General features: G+C 31.2%; 1 protein-coding gene across 3 annotated transcripts in view; it reads right to left on the reverse strand.

Moving 5' to 3' along the window:
- Positions 1 to 22,828, reverse strand: part of LOC129907361 (transmembrane channel-like protein 7) — a 191,019-nt gene that overhangs the window by 126,601 nt on the left and 41,590 nt on the right. For all 3 annotated transcript variants that reach the window (XM_055983525.1, XM_055983529.1, XM_055983536.1), the window contains exon 2: positions 13,860 to 14,104. In XM_055983525.1, coding sequence (XP_055839500.1) covers positions 13,860 to 14,104 — 245 coding nt within the window. The remainder of the gene's footprint in view (positions 1 to 13,859; positions 14,105 to 22,828) is intronic.

The following is a 22,828-nucleotide window of genomic DNA, read 5'->3' on the forward strand; positions in this document are numbered from 1 at the left end:
GGTCAGGCTAATGTAAATTAGAAGAAAAAAAATAAGGACACAGCAAGTAGCAGCAGCACCACCACCACCACCGTTCAACTTTTTGATGTTCATGTTCCCTTAAAAACACGTTTCGTCAAACATTCGGCTCCACCTTGGCTGACGTTTCCGCTCTAATGTTGCAACGAGATACTGCTTACAGTCAATGGAGGCATTACAAACTGGAGTACTTCCATAAATCGTACTGCGCACTACGTAATCAAGTTGCCTTCATGGTAAGAAATGCAAAAAAAACTACTACGAACAAAAACTGGGTCCCCTTGTTTCTAGAAAAAAATTATGGAGAAACTTGAGGGAAATAGGTATTGCGAAGACATCTCCGAGGTTAGATGATGACATCGATTGTCCCTATTCAAGAGGAATCAAGCGGTATAATTACCTCCTTCAACTTTATTCGAATACGAGAGGAGGACTTAGTTGAAGCAGTTATTTCAATCAAATCGAATGCGATCAAATGGAACCAAAGTTTGTAAAATTGTTGCTGCCATATAAAGGGTGTTCCGGAATGAGATAAGAAGATTTTGAGGGATGATTCTTGAGTATATTCTTTAGTCAAAAATGAGTACGAATTAAAAATTTATTTTTGTAGTTTAAGTTTATTTCTGTTTACAAGAATTATTTAGAGTGTGCTCCTTGATTTTGTGTGCTTAACAGAGCTAGTTTTTTGGATTTTATTGGGAATATTAATTTATTCTATCTATTGTCCCTTTTTTAATGATGGTTCAGAGAATACATTCTTCTTGTTCCACAAGAAGTGCTATTGATGTCAAATAAGTAACGCTTTTCACTCCTTTTCATAAATAAAGCCAATATTTTGCAGTTTGGGGATCTTGCAACTCATTGAACAGGTCCATTTCTTCCCATCCAATGATAACAGTAATCTTCATCAGCCAATCTTAAAATTGTTCATAATATGAAGTAGTTAATTGAATCAGTGAAATATCCTGGCCTGGATCTGGTAAATCATATTGGAGAACCTCCATCAATTAATAATAGCAATAAAATCCAAAAAAACGGGCTCTATCCAGCACACAAAATCAAGAAGAAATTTTTAAACAATTGTTGTTACTAGGTCTTAAACAGAAATAAACTAAAACTGCAAAAATAAATTTTTAATTCGTACCCATTTTTGACGAAAGCAAAAAAACACATTTTTTTTAGAGATTTTACGAAAACTGCAAAAATAAATTTTTAATTTGTACCCATTTTTGACGAAAGCAAAAAAAAAAACACATTTTTTAGAGATTTTACTTGGTGCAGGTTTTCGTAAATATCATAGAATCTATGAGTTGCCTGACAAACTTGTTAACATCTTTTTTGTTCAGTATTGCTTTCTTCATAAGAATAAATTTATAAAACACTATGTTTATAACACATTTATCGGCCCAAAGTCAAAAATTATCATGGGTAAGAAAAAATAATTCCATTTAAAAATTAATATCTGAGCAATTAAAAAAGATATTCACATTTTTTAAATGCATATACAAAGAATAACATTTTTTTAAAAAATCAAGACATTAATGAACTTTTTATCATAAGTATTAACGGAGTTATTAACATTAACACGAGTAAAGGCATACCAAAGTAAGCGTTTTCTTAAATCATCGCTAAAGAGTATCAACTTTGCAGAGAGATAGTTGCTGTAGAACAATTTTTTTCTTAGAATATACCCAAGAATCATCCCTCAAAATCTTCTTATCTCATTCCGGGACACCATGTATAATGCGTTTTATAACTCATACCATTTTAACCACCTGAGTTTCCATCAGAATGGAAAAAAGCGGAAATTATTCCTATCCCAAAAAAATATTCTTGTTGTTTAAAACTGTCTGATTCATCTATACGCTGATGATGTGCAGCTTTTGATAAGGCATCGCCAAGTGTGCAATTTTGCCAATCAAGCGGATCTAAATTCGTGGTTCCACGTACACTTAATTTTTGCTATGAAAACCAGTTTAATTATATTGAATATGTATTTCTACAAGTGCCTTATTGATTTTCAGATATATATATCTAATTATAAGTCCGATATGAGGCATCGGAGTACATATGCACAAAATAGATGGGGAAGAGCCGACATCGAGCAATCGATTTTGGGAGTTGTTTATCAAAACTATCTATATCTCGAAAACGAAGCGAGATATCGAAAAATTATATTTAATCTTTTTATATCTTATATTATCATGAGTAGTCTAAAAAAGTAATTTGCGATTCACAAAAATCTGATTTACGATTTTTGAAAATATCGAAAATACGTTTTTGGCCTATAAATCTGAACAAAAAGAAAAATATTGTATGGGGGCCGCAGCTATTCACAAAAACCCTTAACGGGTTCTGATAAATACACTAGCCCAAAAAATTAAGGGAACAAAAAAAAACGTGATTTTTTTAGTGATTTTCGATAGGCTGTATCTCAGTAAAAAATGATCGCATCATGACAAAATAAAAAGCATGTTGAAGCTCTATTCTTCTAGTTTTAGGATTAAATGTTAAAATATTTTCTTTCTAACGGTAAAATAGCTAAATCGTTGGAACTGTTAAAAAACAAAAATTTTCCAATTTTTGTTTGTTTTTACTTTTCTCTTAAGAAAGTGGGAAAATTTTTTCTGATAAAATGATTATTATTTTTAGAAAGGCTATTTATTTGGCTTTAAGATTAATTCTGTTTAAAACTTCTACGATTTTTTTAACTGCAATATCAGTCATCAAACCAAAAACCATACTTTTGACTTTGACTATCAATATATCAACAACGGATTACCGTACAGAATATTCATGGACACATTTAAAAACTTCATTCAATTCTCTACAAAGAAATTAAGTTAACTTTGTTAAACAAATTGTTTTTTTTATTTTTTAGATTAATTTAGAAAAGCTATCAAAATAGACATTTTTACGTTTTTTTAGAAAATTTACCGCTATTTAATTTCTATTGGTGATAAGATTAAACTGAGGCTTAATTATTGAAGCTTAATATACCTGAAATTAATATGCAAAGTTTCAGACTTATTCATCAAGCAGTTTTTCTGTTGTGAGGGTTTGAATTTTTGAGATGAAGTAAAACACCATATTTCTGCAGGTCTAAATGACTTACTTCTTTGAACTTTTTTATGAGCAAAATCAAATTCTTTTGAATTTGAACATTTTATTGATAAATATCGTTTAAGTCTTGAAACAAATTAAATTTTCTTCCATTTTAAGACTTAACAACACATTTGTTTTTGTGGTAACAGCATAATTGAACACCAAAAAATCATAAAAAAAATGTTTGTCCAGCTAGCTTTGATAAATAATAAAATACACAACTATTAGTTTCACTCAAAAAAATCATCTAAGTTTAAATATATTTTTCCTTATTTTAATCTGCAGAACGCCGCCGCATGCAGTTTTAATTTTTGTTTCTTTGTTAACATTTCATAGTATGGAATTTAACCTTTAATTATACATCAAAATATTTATATTCGGAAAATTTCGAATTTTAAGAAAGTTCCACTAGATATGTAAAATTGCACACTGTGTGGACAAAATAGAAAAAAAAAAAGTTTAGCCACATGAATTTAAATCATGAGTTGAGCTTCTCAATACAATGGGTAACTGTAATTCATGTTTTATTTTTTTGTTTTCATCTCGGATTAGCGTAAGCTAACCTTGAAAGTTGGTTCTTGTCCACAGTTGGATGGAGATATTACAAAGTATTCTATTTTTCGCTTGAGTTTGGTTGCCGATTAAAAACACTGTGGTACTTTTTTTGTTGTAATTGTTTTTTTTTTTATTGTTAATCTACATTTGGAGGTAAAGTATTATAATTTTTATTTATTAATTACCATTGCAACTATTTAAAAAAAATAAATTCTGTAAGAAGGCTAGGAAGTGCAAAAAAAATATCTTTTTCAAATAGAGGTAAAGTTAATTCCACATTTTTTCGGTCTGAAATTAATTAATTAATGTTTTGTGGAGTATTGTCATTAAGATTAGCTAGTTACATGTCTCGCGTTTTCTCGACCGCCATACAACTTTTTTCACTTTTCAAAATGAAGTCAAGATTTTCAAAAAAAAAAAAACAAATTTTCGAAAAATGTGTCAAATCTGCCAAATAAGATCGAAAAGACAGTTTTTTTTATCTTTTAATGAGCAGGTATCATCTTTGGTACATTTTTGACTATAAACAAAAATTAAAAACACATATAAAATTTTTGTGTTTCAAGTTAAGCGAAAAAAAGACAAAAAAGGTGGAAAACCCATTGGACCGTTCTTTAAACATGAATTTCATTTTACTTGACCAATACTATGTGGTAACTAAATAAACAAAAACAGTAGACAGTGAAACAAAAGTAGAAAAGAATTTTTAAATATTAAAAAACGGGAAAAATATAACAAACGGAAGGTTAAAAGTCTCCTAAGTGCACCTATGCATTAGGAAATAGTTAAAATCAGTAGAATCGCTCTCCGTAGAAATGAAAAAGCATATTCCAATAAAACCGTAAAGGATTTATCGAAATTTTCTTTGAGTGAAGGATCAAAATGTATAAAAGATTAAGTTCTGATCCTCTGGAACCACTAAACCACTGGAATTTTCAACTTATGAGGCATTATCATTGATGAATGATGCTTTTCTGTTGGAACATCTTAAACAAGTTCAATGCAAAAAGCAAGCAAGTGTAAAAGGCCAGAAATAGGGTCACGAAGAAATTTAGAGAATTATTAGCTTGAAAAACATCGAAGGTAATATAAGCACAGCTGTTTTTAATAGGCCCTTATGTTTCAAGTTTACATTGCACAAAAAGGAGTTACCTTTTTAAATTATCTGCAGATATTTTTAAACGTGATTCCATTTTGTATGATTGTGAAACATATTTAATTAAAATCATTGCTAAAATTTTAATTTAAAGCATGATATTGAGAAAATAAATCATGTATGTCACCTGTCAAAAACGTGTGTAAAAGTTCTATTTCTTAATAAAAACTAATTATTCTGCCTCTCTTTTTTCGTGAATAGCAATAGAGTTTTTATTAATTGAGACTTTTCAAGCGTTTTTTAAAATAATTAAGTATATCCAATCATAGAATATGTTTATGGAAACCTAAGTTCAAATACTATAAAAATACATTTTCTTCATCACTATTTTGACCCACTTTTTGCAGAAATTATAGATTTCTTTTTAAAAAATTTTTCTTTTTATAGAATTTTATCATTTTTCATTTGTTTAAAACTGTTTAGAAAAAAAGTCGATTTAACGCGAGTTATTAATTTTGTCCAGCTAGATTCGTGATTGGTCACACTGTGCGTCGTTTTGAAAAGTGATGCTATTGCACTAATGAATGAGGATCTTCGCTCTATTTAACGTTGGTCTAAGAACAACCACCCTTGTCTTATTCCTGTCAAATCGAAAACCCTTCCTGTTTACCGCAAAAGCGAACAATTAGAAAACGCATTATCCAAGGTCAGTAACTGGACCAGGAAATGCGGTCTTAAAGTAAACCCCCTTAAAACAGAACTGGGACTTTTCACAAACAGAAGGAAAATTCCTCCTTTTGTAGTGCCAAAAATTGATGGCACCCCACTTAAGATTTCGGATAAAGCGAAATATCTCGGAGTGATCTTGGATAAGAAACTTAACTGGGGTCCAAACATTCAAGAAAGATATAAGAAAGCCACATTTGCACTTTACTCATGTAATAGAATTCTTGGCAGAAACTGGGGACCAAATCCTAAAATAACCCTGTGGATGTATACTAGACTGGGCCAAAAAAATAAAATATTTTTTTTTTGAAAGTTAATTCGAAAATCTTGTTCAGGATGATGAAAAAAAAATTTGGTGAAAATTTGAGCCGTTAAAAAAAATTTTAAGAGGTCTATCATCGGTGTTTTTTATTTTTATACATGATATGATGTTTTACAACAGAACTGCTAGACGATCAAAGTAAAAAAAATTTCTGTTCATTTTTTTTTATATAAAATTAAATTTCCTACAAAAAAGATCTTATTGAAAATTTTCGTCAGACTTGCCGTATTCGAGTAATTAAGCTTTTTAAATCGAAGTGTTTTTTTTCAATTTGACTGTTTCACTTTGGAATTTTGTGATGAGCAAATAAGTGAATAGAAAAATAAAACCACGACAGATTCTTATAGGAAATTTAATTCTCTACAAAAAAGGTCTTGTAGTAATTTTCCCTAAATTGAGTTCTAAAGAAGTTATTCACGATTTAAATCGAGAAAAAATTAAAAAATCAATTTTCAATTTCAAAATTTTCTAATTCACTGAAAATTCAATATTTTCAAATTAGCAAGATGCTTTCTTGTAGGGACTTAAACGTTCTATAAAAAGTTCCTTGGCAGCAAATTAATTGCTTTAACCGTTTAGAAGATAATCGTATTCAAATCGCAATGCATACTTGTCATAAGAAAACTATTGAAATCAGTGGGCATTGGTTTTGATACGAATATCTTCTTAACGGTTAAAGCAATTAATTTGCTGCCAAGGAACTTTTTATAGAACGTTTAAGTCCCTACAAGAAAACATCTTGCTAATTTGAAAATATTGAATTTTCAGTGAATTAGAAAATTTTGAAATTGAAAATTGATTTTTAAATTTTTTCTCGATTTAAATCGTGAATAACTTCTTTAGAACTCAATTTAGGGAAAATTACTACAAGACCTTTTTTGTAGAGAATTAAATTTCCTATAAGAATCTGTCGTGGTTTTATTTTTCTATTCACTTATTTGCTCATCACAAAATTCCAAAGTGAAACAGTCAAATTGAAAAAACACTTCGATTTAAAAAGCTTAATTACTCGAATACGGCAAGTCTGGCGAAAATTTTCAATAAGATCTTTTTTGTAGGAAATTTAATTTTATATAAGAAAAAATGAACAGAAATTTTTTGTACTTTGATCTTCTAGCAGTTCTGTTGTAAAACATCATATCATGTATAAAAATAAAAAACACCGATGATAGACCTCTTAAAATTTTTTTTAACGTCTCAAATTTTCACCAAATTTTTTTTTCATCATCCTGAACAAGATTTTCGAAGTAACTTTCAAAAAAAAAAATATTTTATTTTTTTGGCCCAGTCTAATGTATACCGCCATTGTCAGACCCATTCTGACATATGGCAGCTTAGTCTGGTGGCAAGCTCTGGAGAAATCCACGAACTTGAAGACCCTAACCAAAGTAGAAGGAACAGCATGCATTAGCACTACGGGGGTGATGAGGTCCACTCCAACCGCAGGTTTGGAGGCAATCCTTAATCTCACTCCCTTAGATCTATTTGTACAAGAATTAGCAGCAAATAGTGCCCTACAACTCAGTCAAACCAACATTTGGAGTACTAGTCAAAGCGGTCATACCACGATCCTTTCTAACTACGTTGACAACAACGTAAGTACAGACTACATGACCCCTTACTTAGACTTCAACAAGTCTTTTAATGTCAGCTTCCCCAACAGACAAAATTAGGAAAACAGTGTTCCTTTCTCAAATGAGTCGACTATCGCCATCTTCACTGATGGCTCGAAAATGAACACTGGGGTTGGTGCAGGTTTCTACTCAAAAAACCTCAAGCTTGCCAGTTCTTTCAGACTCCCCGATTACAGCAGTGTCTTCCAAGCCGAGATACTGGCAGTGAAAAATGCTGCTTAACAAATCTAGTGTTGAGATTGTTATCTGTTCTAATGATGCACAAATATCTGAACCCACCGAAATCGCGAACTTATTTAACGATTATTTTTCAAATATATCAAATTTTGTAAGTGAATCTTCAGCCGTAAATACCTGTAGTCATTGTATCAGTGGCATTGTGGATGACAATTTTCATTCAGAGAGCTTCTGTTTTGAACTGTTTACGTCGGTTGAAATTCACAACATAATCATGAGTATGAAAAATTTGAACTCTACTTCAATGGATTCTATCTCTAGTCAATCTTTAAAAAATATTTCTTTTTACATTTCTGATGTTCTGAGTTATATTTTTAACTTTAGTGTTCAGAGAGGTATTTTTCCTGATGCACTAAAGCTTGCCCTTGTAATACCACTTCATAAAAAAGGTGATTCTTCATGCTTGAATAATTACCGTCCCATTTCTCTTCTCTCAACCTTCTCAAAGATATTTGAGAAAGGTATAAAGTCAAGAATGGTTTCTTTTCTAGATAAAACTAGATTTTTTAGTGAGTTGCAGTTTGGTTTTCGCTGTGGACGTTCTACAGAAGATGCTGTTTTGAAGCTATGCAGTGAAATATACTCGAGCTTGAATGAATCTAATATTCCTGCAGCTTTATTTATAGATATAACCAAGGCCTTCGATATGGTTGATCATCAGCTTTTACTTAGTAAATTATATAAATCAGGTTTTAGGGGGTTCATGTATGACTGGCTGGCATCTTATTTAGTTAACCGTAAGCAGGTAGTTAAAATTAAAGATAGTATCAGTTCTACGAAGTTAATTAACATGGGCGTTCCACAAGGATCAGTGCTGGGTCCACTACTATTTGTTGTGTTTATCAATTCCTTATTTCTTCAAAATTTCAATGGTAAATTAACAGCTTTTGCTGATGATACAGCGTTATCTTACTCTGATTTCAGCTATCTTAATTTATGTTCTCTCATAAATAATGATTTGGAAGTCTTAAGGAAATGGTTTCACTTGCATAAACTTGTTATTAGTAAAAAAACTAAATTTATGTTATTTAACTTGACTGGTAATATATGCAAAGATCTTCCTTTACTTTATCATTCACCTTGCTGCACTCGATTTCCTTTAGACTACCTTTGCTCTCATTCACCTACAACTGTGTATAATGATGCTACTAAGTGCTCTGAAAACTGTTTTGTGATCGATAGGGTTGATAGTTTTAAATACCTTGGTATTACTCTTGATCTAAAACTTTGTTGGCAAGAGCATACTAATTCTTTGAAGCTTTACTTGAACAACGCTGTTAGACAATTTTACCATCTAAGTCTATACTGTCAGTTACCTATTTTGAAGTCAGTCTACAATGGTTTAATACAATCTAAACTTCAGTATGGGTTATCTTGCTGGGGAGGTACGCATTCGAAAAAATTAGATCCTCTTTTTGTCAAACAAAAACACGCTATCAGGATTATGTTTAAAGTGCATCGTCGTACACCTAGCTTTGAACTTTTCAAAAAACTTAAGATCCTTCCACTGAGGCATTTATATGTTTACAAGGTGTTAAAAATGTTTTTTGACAAATCGGGATATAATGTTATTAGACTTTATTCCAACCATAATCTAAGAGTTAACACCAGGAATTTAGTTACTGTACCTAGGGTCAAGAAAACTCACTTTGCTTACTTTTATTTAGCTAACGCCCCTCGTCTTTTTAACAAATTGCCTGATGATCTTAGATGCGAAAGAGTTAGAACTTCCTTTCTAAATAAAACAAAGGCTTGGCTATTTTTACTCGACCATGCCCATATTGCTCACATTTTTAATCCTTAAACTATTTAGGTACTTTTTTCTGTTTTGATGTTTCACAATGAATATCTTTTAAATAACATATTTATTTTTTTTTTTTTTGTTTCTCATTAGTTACTTTGAAGTTTCATTTTACAATTCATTTCTATTAAACATTGTAGTTCCCCATTAATGTATTTTGGTTTATATTTTTAAAATATTTGTATTGAGCATTTGCTACTTGTCCTTAAGACAACAAAATGCTTGTATCTATTTCTTGTTAAATTTTACTTTTTAATATATTTTTGTAAACCGGCTAGATCAAATTGTAATATATCTTAACATGAAATAAAGAATAATAATAATAATAATAAAATAATAATAATAATATCCATGATGGCGATATCACCTGCTGACATCACCTTTTTCATTGATAGCCAAGCGGCAATAAAAGCGATTTCTGCCACCTTAATCAAGTCAAAGCTTGTTTCTTGCTGTCGCGAAGAGCTTAGGGTTCTTGTAATGGAGCATAATGTAAGACTCTGCTGGGTTCCCGACCACAGTGATGTGTTCGGCAACGAAAAAGCGGACGAGTTTGCAAGGGAAGGCTCAGTACTTGATCCTTCTCTCATAGACCATAACATCAGAATCCCACAATGTGAAATGAAACGAAATATCGTCAAACATGTTTTTCAAAAAACCAATGAAAGATGGAACCTCCTAGATACCTGCGGTCACACCAGGAAACTTTGGCCGAATTACGACGAGAAAAAAATCTAATAAGATCTTACTACTCAGTAAACCTTCCTAAAGATCCCTTATAGGTATTTTAACGGGACATAACCTACTGGGCTACCATAAAAAGAAAATAGGGCTTAGCACAGATGACCTATGTAGAGGCTGCGGCAATGAGGACGAACTGGAAGATACTACTCACTTCCTGTGTCACTGTCCAGCACTCTGCCGCACTAGAAAAACATTTTTATGGAACTACTTCTTTAATGAATTAGAAGAACTATCAGGCAAAAGCCTACTGAACTTCGTCCAGTCTACCAAGTGGCTCGACAAACCATAGGATTCATAGGATTACACTTTTTTAATGAGGTTTTAAATACTTCAGGGTATCACAAGGGATCTACATTGATCTAAGTGTGACGGTAACAACATCAACTGTCAGCCCATTTTACCTAACCTAACCTACCGCAAAATGTTTGATCTATCTATTTTAAGAACATTGAAGCTTGAAGTTGAAGCTATTGAATATGTCAGCAACGCTAGAAATCTTGGAATAGTTTTCAATCGCTTGCTCACATGGAACGATCATATTAACAGTGCAATTGTGAAAGTATATGGTGGTATTCGTGCTCTCCAAGTTGCTAGAAGCTTCGTTCCCACAAAAACCAAATTACTTCTTGCTAAAACTCTCTTGTTGCCAATTATCTTATATGGATGCGAAATTTTTTGCAACCTAGATTCATCCACTAGCCGCAAATTAAATGTGGAATACAACAACATTACCCGCTATATTTATAATCTAAGACGCTTTGATCACTTATCTTTCTGTGTGGTGCGAATTTCCGGTTGTAGCCTAGATAATTTATTAAACTTTCGTTCACTTAGTTATCTACATGAAATCATTCAAACAAAACAACCTGACTATCTAAATGGTAACCTAAATTTCCCTCATTCTGCAAGGTCCTTTACTTTTATTATACCACGATACAATTATCTTATTACTGAGCGCCAATTCTTTGTTCATGTAATTCGTCTTTGGAACTCCCTGTCTATTGCTATGAGAAGTGTTGGAAGCACAAGAAGATTTAAATGTTTACTTTTTAACTATTATATTTATTGATAAATTTTATCGATTCTTTATTTTTTTTTATGTTTTTAGCATTTTCTTTCTGATTTTTCTTATTGTAATTTTTTTTTCTCTTTTTCTTCCTAAAAATATGTTTGTTAAAAAGCCCACTGCTATAGTATTATTATTATTATTTATATATCAAGGGGCAAGGTAGTGCCCAGCCAAGTTCTCCAGCAACTTTTTCACTACACCCTTATTTACATGAAACAACTCAGGCCATTTTCGACCCCCCTCTAACTTTCCAAAGATGCTAGAAATTTCGCTGCATTTGTTGATCTGGTCAAAACCAAACTCCTCCTAAAATATCAGCTTCTTACGATGAGTTGTTTCTGAGATATAGGGCTTCAAAAATCGCAAAACCGTAACTGTCTCACTGACAGATCATCAAAATTATGGAGAAATTCCCGCTATCGTAGAAACTTGAAATTTTACACGGTGATAAGATTTGTGGTGTATACAAATGGAAATATCGAAAATTTGAGATTTTCAATTAAGGGGGCGTGGCATCCTCCCATTTCCGCTGAATTTTCATCAAATATTATAAAGCACTTCTGATTATCTTAGAATCTTGAAATTTGGCAGAATGGTAGAGATGGTACTTTATACAAAGGACAAATTTTAAATTTGAGAATTTTAACCAGGGGACTTGGCAACCGCCCATTTCCGCTGAATTTTCATCAAATATTATAGAGCACTTCTGATTATCGTAGAATCTGAAATTTGGTAGAATGGTAGAGATGGTAGTTTATACAAAGGAAAAAATTTAAAATTTGGGAATTTTAGCCAGGGGGCGTGGCAACCGCCCATTTCCGCTGAATTTTCATCAAATATTATAGAGCACTTCTTATTATCTTAGAATCTTGAAATTTGATGGAATGGTAGAGATGGTAGTTTATACAAAGGAAAAAATTATAAATTTGAGAATTTTAACCAAGGAGCGTGGCAACTGCCCATTTCCGCCGAATTTTCATCAAATATATAGATTTTCAATTCTACAGACATACCTTGCAAAAAGTAGTGAAATCACAACAAAAACATTTCTGTTAAAAAAACAGCCAAGTTCTGATTAGGGTTTGCACCTTTGAGCATTTGTAGAGCATTGTAAAGCTAAAAATATGCATCATATTAAAATTTTGGTATCTCGTCGGATAGCCTTTATTTTCAAAAAAAAAAAAACAATTTTTTGCTTTCTTTAAAAATGGCGGAAAAAGCTCATAGGAAATCTTGGTCGAAAACATTTAAAAGCATTTCCAAATGCATATAATGACTGGACTATTATTTTAAATTGTTTAATAAACGTCTAACTTTTTGAGAAGTACTATTCGAAATTGAACTATAACTGAACTATAATTGAAAAAGTAAAACTTACACGTGTTTTCTGAATATTCAAAAACAATGTTAACCTATTAACAGATGTGCGTTATTTACAGTTGCCGAAATAAGCATATATCGTCCCGTTTTTGCCTGAACCACGTATCTACACAGCACATTTTGTTGAGTTCTTAAAATAAATTTACATTTTTCTCAAAGTTAAGAATATAAGTTAATAAAAGGGAAATCAAGTTATGTTTAAGACATATTGATTAAGTTGTTTCTACACTTAAACCTTTGTATCTATTATTTCTGTAAGTTTTAGAGCAATGTTTAACAGAAAATTAAATCTTTTAAAAAAATGTACTTACGAGGTTCAAGCAGAAACGGGACGATATGTAGATGTAGATAGTCAATCTAAAATTTTAAAAATAACGCGGAGACCTTATGATAACATAATTGTTCAAAGAAAACTGGTAATTTAGTACTCTTACAAATGAGAAAATAAAGAAAAATAAGAAATTGAACTTTACCTAAAACAATTTGAGATAAAAATAGATTTGCTATACAGTTGAATCTCGATGGTCGGGACCGAGCTCATTACGGATAATCGAAAATCCCGAATAATAGAACTTTCTTTTCTCAAACAATAATTATAATTAATATTTATCTAAGTTTTTATTAAAAAATGTAAAAAACAGAACGAAAACAAACATAAGGTAGGTACTCGAAAAAAGCAAAAAAACAGCACATAATACCGTAACTTCCTTTTCCGTGTGCTGAATTAAAGTGAAGGAATTTGTTCGGCCCTTTTTTTTGTTATGGATAGAAGAGTTTATTACGGATAACAGAGTTTAAATAATAACATTGTCTCCATTGTTGAGAAAGAATGTCAAATATTTTCATCACGGATAATAGAGCGTTCCGGTTAATCGAATCCCGGATAATCGAGTTTCAACTTTTTTTTTTTTGCTATAAAAACTGTAAAATGTAAGAAAATAGTAAAAAGACACAATATTTTTCAATCTATGTAGTTGCAAGGTTTTTGTTATTAAAGGTGTGTGGAAACATTGAGATGGTTTTTAAGTTCAATTTCTCTTTTATGAGATTACATTAACTAAGTTTTCTTTTAACAATATTTTCATTTTGAAAACTTTAGAAAGACTGTCTTCACACTTATTTCGGGCACTGAAGGTTCAAATATCCTTTATATTAAATATGTATGTAATTACTTGAAGTTTAGCCTTTAAATCCTTTTTTTGTGTCATTGACACTGGCATAGATTTTATTTCTTGAATCTCTTCCCATATTCGTTCTTCGTCGGTTAAGTCTTGTGATAAATCAGGCAGAGCAGAACCTTGAACATCTTGATACTGGATTTCTCGTCTCGCAATTGAATTTGACCTTGTATTGAATTGTGTTTGACGTCTTTTGACCTGTGTATCTTGTTGATTGTTACGTATTCGCCTTGATGTAGCTGCATAAATAAATAAAAATTATGTAAATATGTATATAAGGAAGTATATAATAATAAGAAAAATAATTAAGAAAACTCTTCCGTGACCTGACGACCAAAATTGGCCGATTTTAAATCTCGCCTTGGCTTTGCTTTTACTTTGCCTTAAAAACTTTATACGAGTATATGTACATACCCGAGAATCGGTTTGTATATCGTCGGCGGACAGCAAAATTGTTATAAATCCACTTTTTACCGAATTTGAGATAATGAGGCAGTTTTACTAATTTGAGGGTGCTCTTTCCGAATTTGTCTAAAAAATTTCTGCAGCATATAATATAATTTAATGGGACATAGAACAATAAAAACAGGTAAGTAGTCTTCTGAAAATGAGACCCAAGTATTCTTGTTTTTTGATTGTTCTAATAGGCTATTGATTATGTCGAACAGAAAGGAACCAAGACTTTCACGGGTTTCCATTGCAGGAATCGTTCAATGGGTTATAAGAGAAGATAAAACCGCGGAGTGCTATTAAATGAGAGGGTGGAAATTGAAGATAGGGGTGCACAAGCCCCCTTTTTGGTTTTTTAAATATTTCTCGTAAACCAAGCAAAATTTTGATATATTGCATTTAAAAGTTTTTGTAGAGAATTAAATTTCCTATTAGAATAATGTTTTTAGAAATTTGAAAAAAAATAAAATTTCCTTACCAAAACAGTCGAAACAATCATACAAAAAATATCAAAAAATTCGATTTTTTGAGTTTTTTTTGCTTTTTTGGTTGTGTATTTTTTTGGGGTTGAGACAGCCATAAAAATTGCTCTAAAGAAAAAAGGACATTCAATTTTCTTAAAAATTTTTTCATTGAAAATTAACCGAAGTATGGCCATTTGAATCTAGCTTTTCTTCGGATTTTTTGTTTTACTCAAGTAAAACAAAAACATTTGAGGGGAAAGTACTATAGCTTAAGACCAAAGGATTGATAATGACGTATTGTAGAGGGGTTAAATACTATCATTGTTGACTATGGGAGGGGGGTCTATCTCCCCATGTTTTGGAGGGAGGGGCAGTTTTTTTTTAAATACTTAAATTTAAAAAAAAAATATATTAAAAAACAACGGCAACACTTACAGTTTTAAGTGTATAGTTCTAGTTTTTGAAAAAAAGTATCATTCATAACTGTAAATGTTGCCGTTGTTTTTAATATTTTTTTTTTTAATTTTAAGTATTTAAAAAAAACATAGTCCCATAGTCAACAATGATTGGATTTAACCCCTCTACAAAACGTCATTATCAATCCTTTGTTCTTAAGTTATCGTACTTTCCCCTCGAATGTTTTTGTTTTACTTGAGTGAAATTAAAAATCCGAACAAAAGCTTTTTTTCAATTTTAAAAAAATATTATTCTAATAGGAAATTTAATTCTCTACAAAAAGTTTGAAATGCAATATATCAAAATCTTGCTTGGTTTACGAGATATATTGAAAAAACCAAAAAGGAGGCGTTTGCACCATCTTCAATTTCCACGCTCTCACTTAATAGCACTCCGCGGTTTTATCATCTCTTATAACGCTTTGAACTATTCCTGCAATAAAAACCCCTGAACTTCTTAGTTCCTTATTGCCTTGTTTTTTTTCGACATAATCAATAGCCTATAAGTCCCATCTTATTTAGTTCTAAGTCCACTTTTTGTTTAAGGAAAGGGCGTACTTGAATAGGAATTGTTTTATGTCCAATTTTGGGTTTTTAGTTTTTTTTAAATATTAAAAAGTAAAAGTAAGTTTGTATGGTTTCTTCAAAAGGAAAGAACAAACTTTATAAAAAACAAAACTTGAATTACCGACGAGCAAAAAAACAATGCTTTCAATGAATTTGAAACTTAAAAATCGTCCCCTCTAAAATTTGCTATTTGTGACTCAGAACAATTTTGCTTTCCGCCGATGATATCACTGTTTAACACTCAAAATATACGCGAACGGAGACCTATCACGTTTTGTAGAACTAGTAGCACTGATTACGAAACGGTATTTAAAAAGTCCCTAAGGGTACGGCCACGTCCTAAGCGGCAAAACTAAATTAGAACATATGAACATGTATGGGGGTGGCCAAATAGACCCTGAGCGGCTGAGCAGTAATCCTGAGCGTCAATCCTGAGCGACGCACAGTGTGGGATTCCGCGAATTTAGCGGAATTTAATTCGAAAAATGACTTGTCTTCTTTGATGCCAAAACCGTTTTTTCTTAAAGCTAATAGATTGTAGAAAGTGATAACAAAAGCATTGATAGGTGGGGATCATGTAAACAAAAAAAAATAGCTTCGAAGTTGCAGTTGGCGATTTTTTTTCTGTTTATTTGGTGAAAGAGATTACTTTTCTCTTAATTTTTTCTCGTGCGTTTGGTGTGTGTTTTAATAAAAGTTTTATTTTTTTATATTTTCTAAATATCAAGGTATAATTATGTAAGTAATTTTTTATTTCACAGGGTGTTTTACATTTTTGTTTTGGCGATTGAAGTTAAAAAAATGTGTTTTTTTTTCGATTTTTGTACCTTTGTTAGAGTTAAAAAAATGTGTTTTTTTTCGATTTTTGTACCTTTGTTAGAGCAAAACTTTAGTTATTCCGCATTATTCCGCTTAGAGACAATACTCAATGCAAAGCTTGATTTATAAACTATCAAGAATCACTAAAATTTGACACCCCAATTTTGTTATGATATATTTTTTTTTTTTTTTTTTCTAAATGACCATCAAAAAAAAAATGATGGCATACCGTAAAAATCGAATAACTTTTTGGGATTTTGTTAGAAGAAGAATGTTATAGAATTAGAAACTTTTTTATTTCACAGGGTGTTCAAAATATTTGTGAATTTGATTTTAAAATAGTTCCAATAAAAATACAGGGTGTTCAAATTCAAAGTTAACAGTAAGAAAAAAAAGAATTAAGTTATTTAAAAAATTAAAAACGGAAACTATCAATTAATAAAAAAAAAGTATTACATCTGATAAAGGGTGTTCCAATTATAATGATAAAAATAAATTAATTAAAAAAAAACAATTGTTTATTTTTCGAGCAATGGTGCATTTAACGCGTATTTTTCACAAAATTTGATATTTGATACTTTGAAAATCGGTATTAAAATTAATTTTACTTGTTATAAGTGCTGTGTTTTGTTATTGTTTGCATATGTACTGTGGAGTATTAATTTTCGTCTTTTTATAATGTGGTATGTTATTTGAATAATTAGCAAACTATCCTTTTAAATTACAAAATATTTCGATATTATATAATTTGCAGAATGTCTTTCCAAATAACAAAGAAGGAAATATTTAATGTTTGGGTCTCAAAAATAAAAATTAAGCGCTTTTTATTTTACAAGAATAACACGATTGGTAAATACAAATTGTCTATTCCAGTTAAACTGATTTTTTTTCGACAGGAAGTTTACGGTTCTTTTAATTTTTGGTATCCTTGATGGTGTATGGCAGAAAAATTTCGTGACAGAACACTTACCAAGCTACATAATTTAAAACATCCTTTGAAATAGTATCTTGTACGTTTTAGTAGCCTTTTAGAGAATAGTTTCTTTAGTTCATAAACAACGTCATTGAAATATCGGTTTGCAAAAAACCTAGTCAATTCTGACAATAAATAACTTTTTTTATGATTTTCAAAAAAAAAAGTAGGTACTTTTTGGTGAAAATAACCTGTCACTCATTTCACAAAAACTTAAATAAAATATCACCAAAATGTGAATTACATTTGATTGTATATACATATTTAATGAACAAATCACAAAAAAAAACTACAACAAAATTTAAAATGCAAGCGTTATTAATTTTATTCCGCTAAATTCGCGAATTCCCACACTGTGCGACGTCGCTCAGCCGCTCAGGTCGGTTCTATTTTTTTTCCAATCGGCAAACTACATTATATTCTAAGTTAATACGAATATTTTAGTTTGTGGCCTAAAGTATGGTTTCTTGTGAAGAAAAATTATTGATTTAATACATACAGCTGTGTTCAAAATAATAGTAGTGCCTGCAACAAAATAACATTTTTTATATTTACTGTGCTTTTACGGTTAAAAATTTAATTTCTTTGATGTCAAAGTTTGTAACGGTCAATTACTAATAAATGTATCGTAGGTTTAAAATGAAAAAGAAGGTGCTAAATAATTTTTCATTGACCTTTGGTTGTTCTTTCTAATTTGGCCTGTTCAAAATAATAGTAGTTAAAGTTATTTTTGAAGAATTTAAAAGCGGTTTATAGCTTAGAATATTTATTTTTGCTTTAAAAGTAAGTACTCATATAATTTGAACAATTTTTCAACAAAAAACGATTTGTTTCGGTTTTAATCTATTAAAAGTTCGAAGAGCAAAACACTGCAGTTCGGATTACGGAAACTTATACGAAAGCTGCTTGAAGAAGGGAAAACCCATAAACAAAAAATACCAAGACTGGAAACTCGGCGGTCAACTGACGTTTGCCTACAAGCTGCGAGGTGTGGTGAATGTCGTGAACTTATCGTTGTGTTCGTGTTCGATGTGTGTTGAATGTCGTGAATCTATAAATGTGTGCGTGTTAACGTCATTTACCAACGTGGTGGCTTTCACATATATTCACAGACAACACGGTACACAAAAGGGTTTCGGGGGGAAAGACGTACGAAAGTTTCCAGTCTTGGTATTTTTTGTTTATGGGAAAACCTACTTGGAAATTCAAGGTTATATTAGGATGGTCCCCTACAATGGTAGCCAATGCAATAAACTCAACAAAAGACCCGAAACGCGCGGTAGAAAAAGAAAAAAGACCGTCGTAGATGACAGGCGTATTGTCCAGATGAGCAAAGTTGAGCCTTCTGCGTCGCCGTTTCAAATCCAGAAGGCCTTAAGCCTGGATTGCAGTGCAGTGAACATTCGGAGGCGACTGTTAGAGACTAATTTGTACGCTTGAAGTCCACGAAAAGTTCCGCTGTTAACAAAGAAATATGTTAAAATACTAAAATTTTTGACCCTCCATGTTTAACTGTTTTCGTCGTATACTTTGGAACATATTCCGAATTGGGTGGACGTCGGACGTATTGTGGAGATCCAGTACCACCAAAGAGGACAAATTTACTCTCATCAGTAAACAATATGTTACGCCATTACTTCGTTGGCCAGTTTATGTGGTCTTTTACAAACTGGATACGCTTTTTAATATGTTCCGCGAAACTTTTCGTGGACTTCAAGCGTACAAATTAGTCTCTAACAGTCGCCTCCGAATGTTCACTGCACTGCAATCCAGGCTTAAGGCCTTCTGGATTTGAAACGGCGACGCAGAAGGCTCAACTTTGCTCATCTGGACAATACGCCTGTCATCTACGACGGTCTTTTTTCTTTTTCTACCGCGCGTTTCGGGTCTTTTGTTGAGTTTATTGCATTGGCTACCATTGTAGGGGACCATCCTAATATAACCTTGAATTTCCAAGTAGGTTTTCCCTTCTTCAAGCAGCTTTCGTATAAGTTTCCGTTATCCGAACTGCAGTGTTTTGCTCTTCGAACTTTTAATAGATTAAAACCGAAACAAATCGTTTTTTGTTGAAAAATTGTTCAAATTATATGAGTACTTATTTTTAAAGCAAAAATAAATATTCTAAGCTATAAACCGCTTTTAAATTCTTCAAAAATAACTTTAACTACTATTATTTTGAACAGGCCAAATTAGAAAGAACAACCAAAGGTCAATGAAAAATTATTTAGCACCTTCTTTTTCATTTTAAACCTACGATACATTTATTAGTAATTGACCGTTACAAACTTTCACATCAAAGAAATTAAATTTTTAACTGTAAAAGCACAGTAAATATAAAAAATGTTATTTTGTTGCAGGCACTACTATTATTTTGAACACAACTGTACATTTTTATTTAAAATAAAAAAAAAAATAAATGGAACAGAAGGAATCGAACCTGGGACTCGAATCTGTCTCTGTTTAAGAAGCTACAGCTTAAACGGATGGATCAGTTACACTGGTTAACAAAATTAAACTTTTTTTTTGTTGCCGAAACAAAAATATACTTTTCTGAAGGTTTTCGGTGTGCTGAATTCGAATCCGAAGTAAAAAAAAAATTAATCAGCTCCCATTATTTAAATATTACCGTTAGAAATTAAAGCACTTCGGACCTTATTCTTTTTTATATGGAAAGTTGTTTGAGCATATTTAGTAAAGGTTTTTATAAGAACTATTTACCACCTTTTTAAAATTTGTTTAAATCTTTCCGATATCTTTTTTACTGCCCGAGATATATTCAGTTGTTTGGTATTTTTATAAATTTTATAACGTCATTATCTTTATGATATATGAAGCCAAACGCACTGAAACTATTACTATATATGCTCAAACAATCAAAAACGTTTTTTTGCATTTTCTAACGGTTATATCTCAAAACGGGAGCTGATTAATTGTTTTTGACTTCGGATTCGAGTTCAGTACACCGAAAACCTTCAGAAAACTATATTTTTGTTTCGGCAACAAAACCCTTGTAACCCAGTGTTATCTTCAAACAAGTATCAGTTTTTTGAGATTGTGCAGATGATTCAATGGAATTAATTTTTTTAGAACCTTATCTAATGACACCTGTATAATAATTTTCTCAAAAAATCTTTTATCGATTAAAATAAAAAAAAATTAAGTGTGGGTATTTGAACAATGCCTAATTTTTCTACATTTTTAATACAAAAGCATTTATATAGTCTTAGTATAAATCAAAAATAAAAAAAAAATAATATTTATTTTTAATGCAAAAGCATTTATACAGGGTGTCTTAAAAGTTAACGTCGAAACGAAAACTGTAGATAGGGTAGGTGGTGACTGTTATCAGAAAAATAATTTAAAAAATCGCAGCCATATATTTTGATAGTTATGGGCATTTGAAAAAAAATCGAAAAAATGGTCACGCTGTGACGGTTTTTCATGTGCCGTGACTTCAAATCTTAATTTTTTTTGAATAACTCTTGGTAGAAGAGAGCTGCATCAGTTTTAAAGCAAATATTACTTTTTTGCCCAACTAAGTACAAAAAATTTTTACATGACTCTAATTCAATGAACGGTAGTGTAAAAAAAATGCACTACGATGTTGCGGCAAGTTACCTTAAAAGTTGGTGTATTGAATTCTCTTTTCAAAATGGTATAACATTGTTGATAATATTCCATAAATAACCGAGATAAAATTTATTTTCTTAAGAAATGCGACTTTTTTATTAGGTAATTTTTCCATACTACTTAAGTTTTGTACCCTTTCAGAACCTTTCAGAATGCAAAATGGAATACATCCAATTTAATGGTGAGGTCTATGAGCAAATTGATGGCTTAGCAATGTGTAATCCCTTATCTGCTTTTGCAGCAAATTGTTTCATGGCTGAATTTGAAACAAAAGCCAAGCCAAATTGACCTGATTTTCCATTTTTATGGGTAAGATATGTTGATGACACTTATATCATCATTCATAAAGACAAGCTCAACGTATTTCTCAATTTTTTGAACAATGTTATGTATGGTATAGTAAAATTCACTTTTGAAACAGAAGTGAATTTTTGTCTACCATTTTCAGACCTTATGGTAAAAAGAGTTGAGAGTTATATTGAGTTTGATATTTATCGAACACCAACAAATACTGATAGATGTATTCCATCAAACTCTTACCACCCAAACCAAACTAAGTTTGCAGCATTTAATTCTTATTGTTACCGTGCTATTCATATTCCACTTAACAAAAACAATTTCATCAAAGAAGTGGAAACTATTCATAGAATAGCTACATACAATGAATGGTTATGGCATACAAATTGTGAATTCTTTATTGAAAAAACATATAAGAAAAAAGGAAAAGTGGGAACCCTGGAACTGTCAACAGCGATCTGTAAACAAGCTCTTCAAAAATAATTATTTTTCAATAAATTTAAAAATAATATTGAAACAAAAAATTAATTCATACGTTCGATTATATTCTGCGCCTAAATATACATAAACAAAACATCATATAAAGTAAACAGATAGACATCCGACAAAAACATCTCGATTCACAAAAGCGCCAGGCGAGTGTGAGCAACTTGGAAAAATAACCAAAGTTGCACATTAGCAATCACGATCTATTTAACGATTTACCTAACAGGTATGTGAATTTCCTGTTGTTTTGTTGAAAAAGGTATATAAATCTCGCTGAAATTTGTGATTTTTGTTTGCCTGGTTGAAAAAAGGGAAAAAGTCTGTGTAGTGGATAGAATCTTCCAAAAAAAATAAACTAGTTGGACTTTGACCCCAAAGCCCTCAGAAGAATCCCAACTAAATACAGAAAATATACAAAACAATATAACACGGCACCTATCAATCAAAACTGTTATCTACTACTCACTCCTCTTTGAATTTTAAGAGGTGGTTGACGTATTCGAAAGATCACTTTCTTCTACGACTGTACACTCTACTTTCTTACATTAGAAGTCATTGTATATATATTTCTATATGCTCAAGGAAGAAATGGCAAATACCTTATCAAAAGTGGAAACAAATTCAAATGAAATTGAACAGATAAAAAAACAAAGTGAAGTCTTAAAAGAGAAAGTTCAAGCACTTAAAGCCTTTAAGGCTGAATCAGAAATAAAATCCGAAAATTTCGACAGATTCATGAGAAAGAATAAACTTATCTTTCATGGTTTTCAAAAACAAAAAGTTGAACGACAAGATATATGGGACCTATGCAATAACGTACTG

Source organism: Episyrphus balteatus, chromosome 1, assembly GCF_945859705.1.
Source record: "Episyrphus balteatus chromosome 1, idEpiBalt1.1, whole genome shotgun sequence".
NCBI classification, from domain to species: Eukaryota; Metazoa; Arthropoda; class Insecta; order Diptera; family Syrphidae; genus Episyrphus; species Episyrphus balteatus.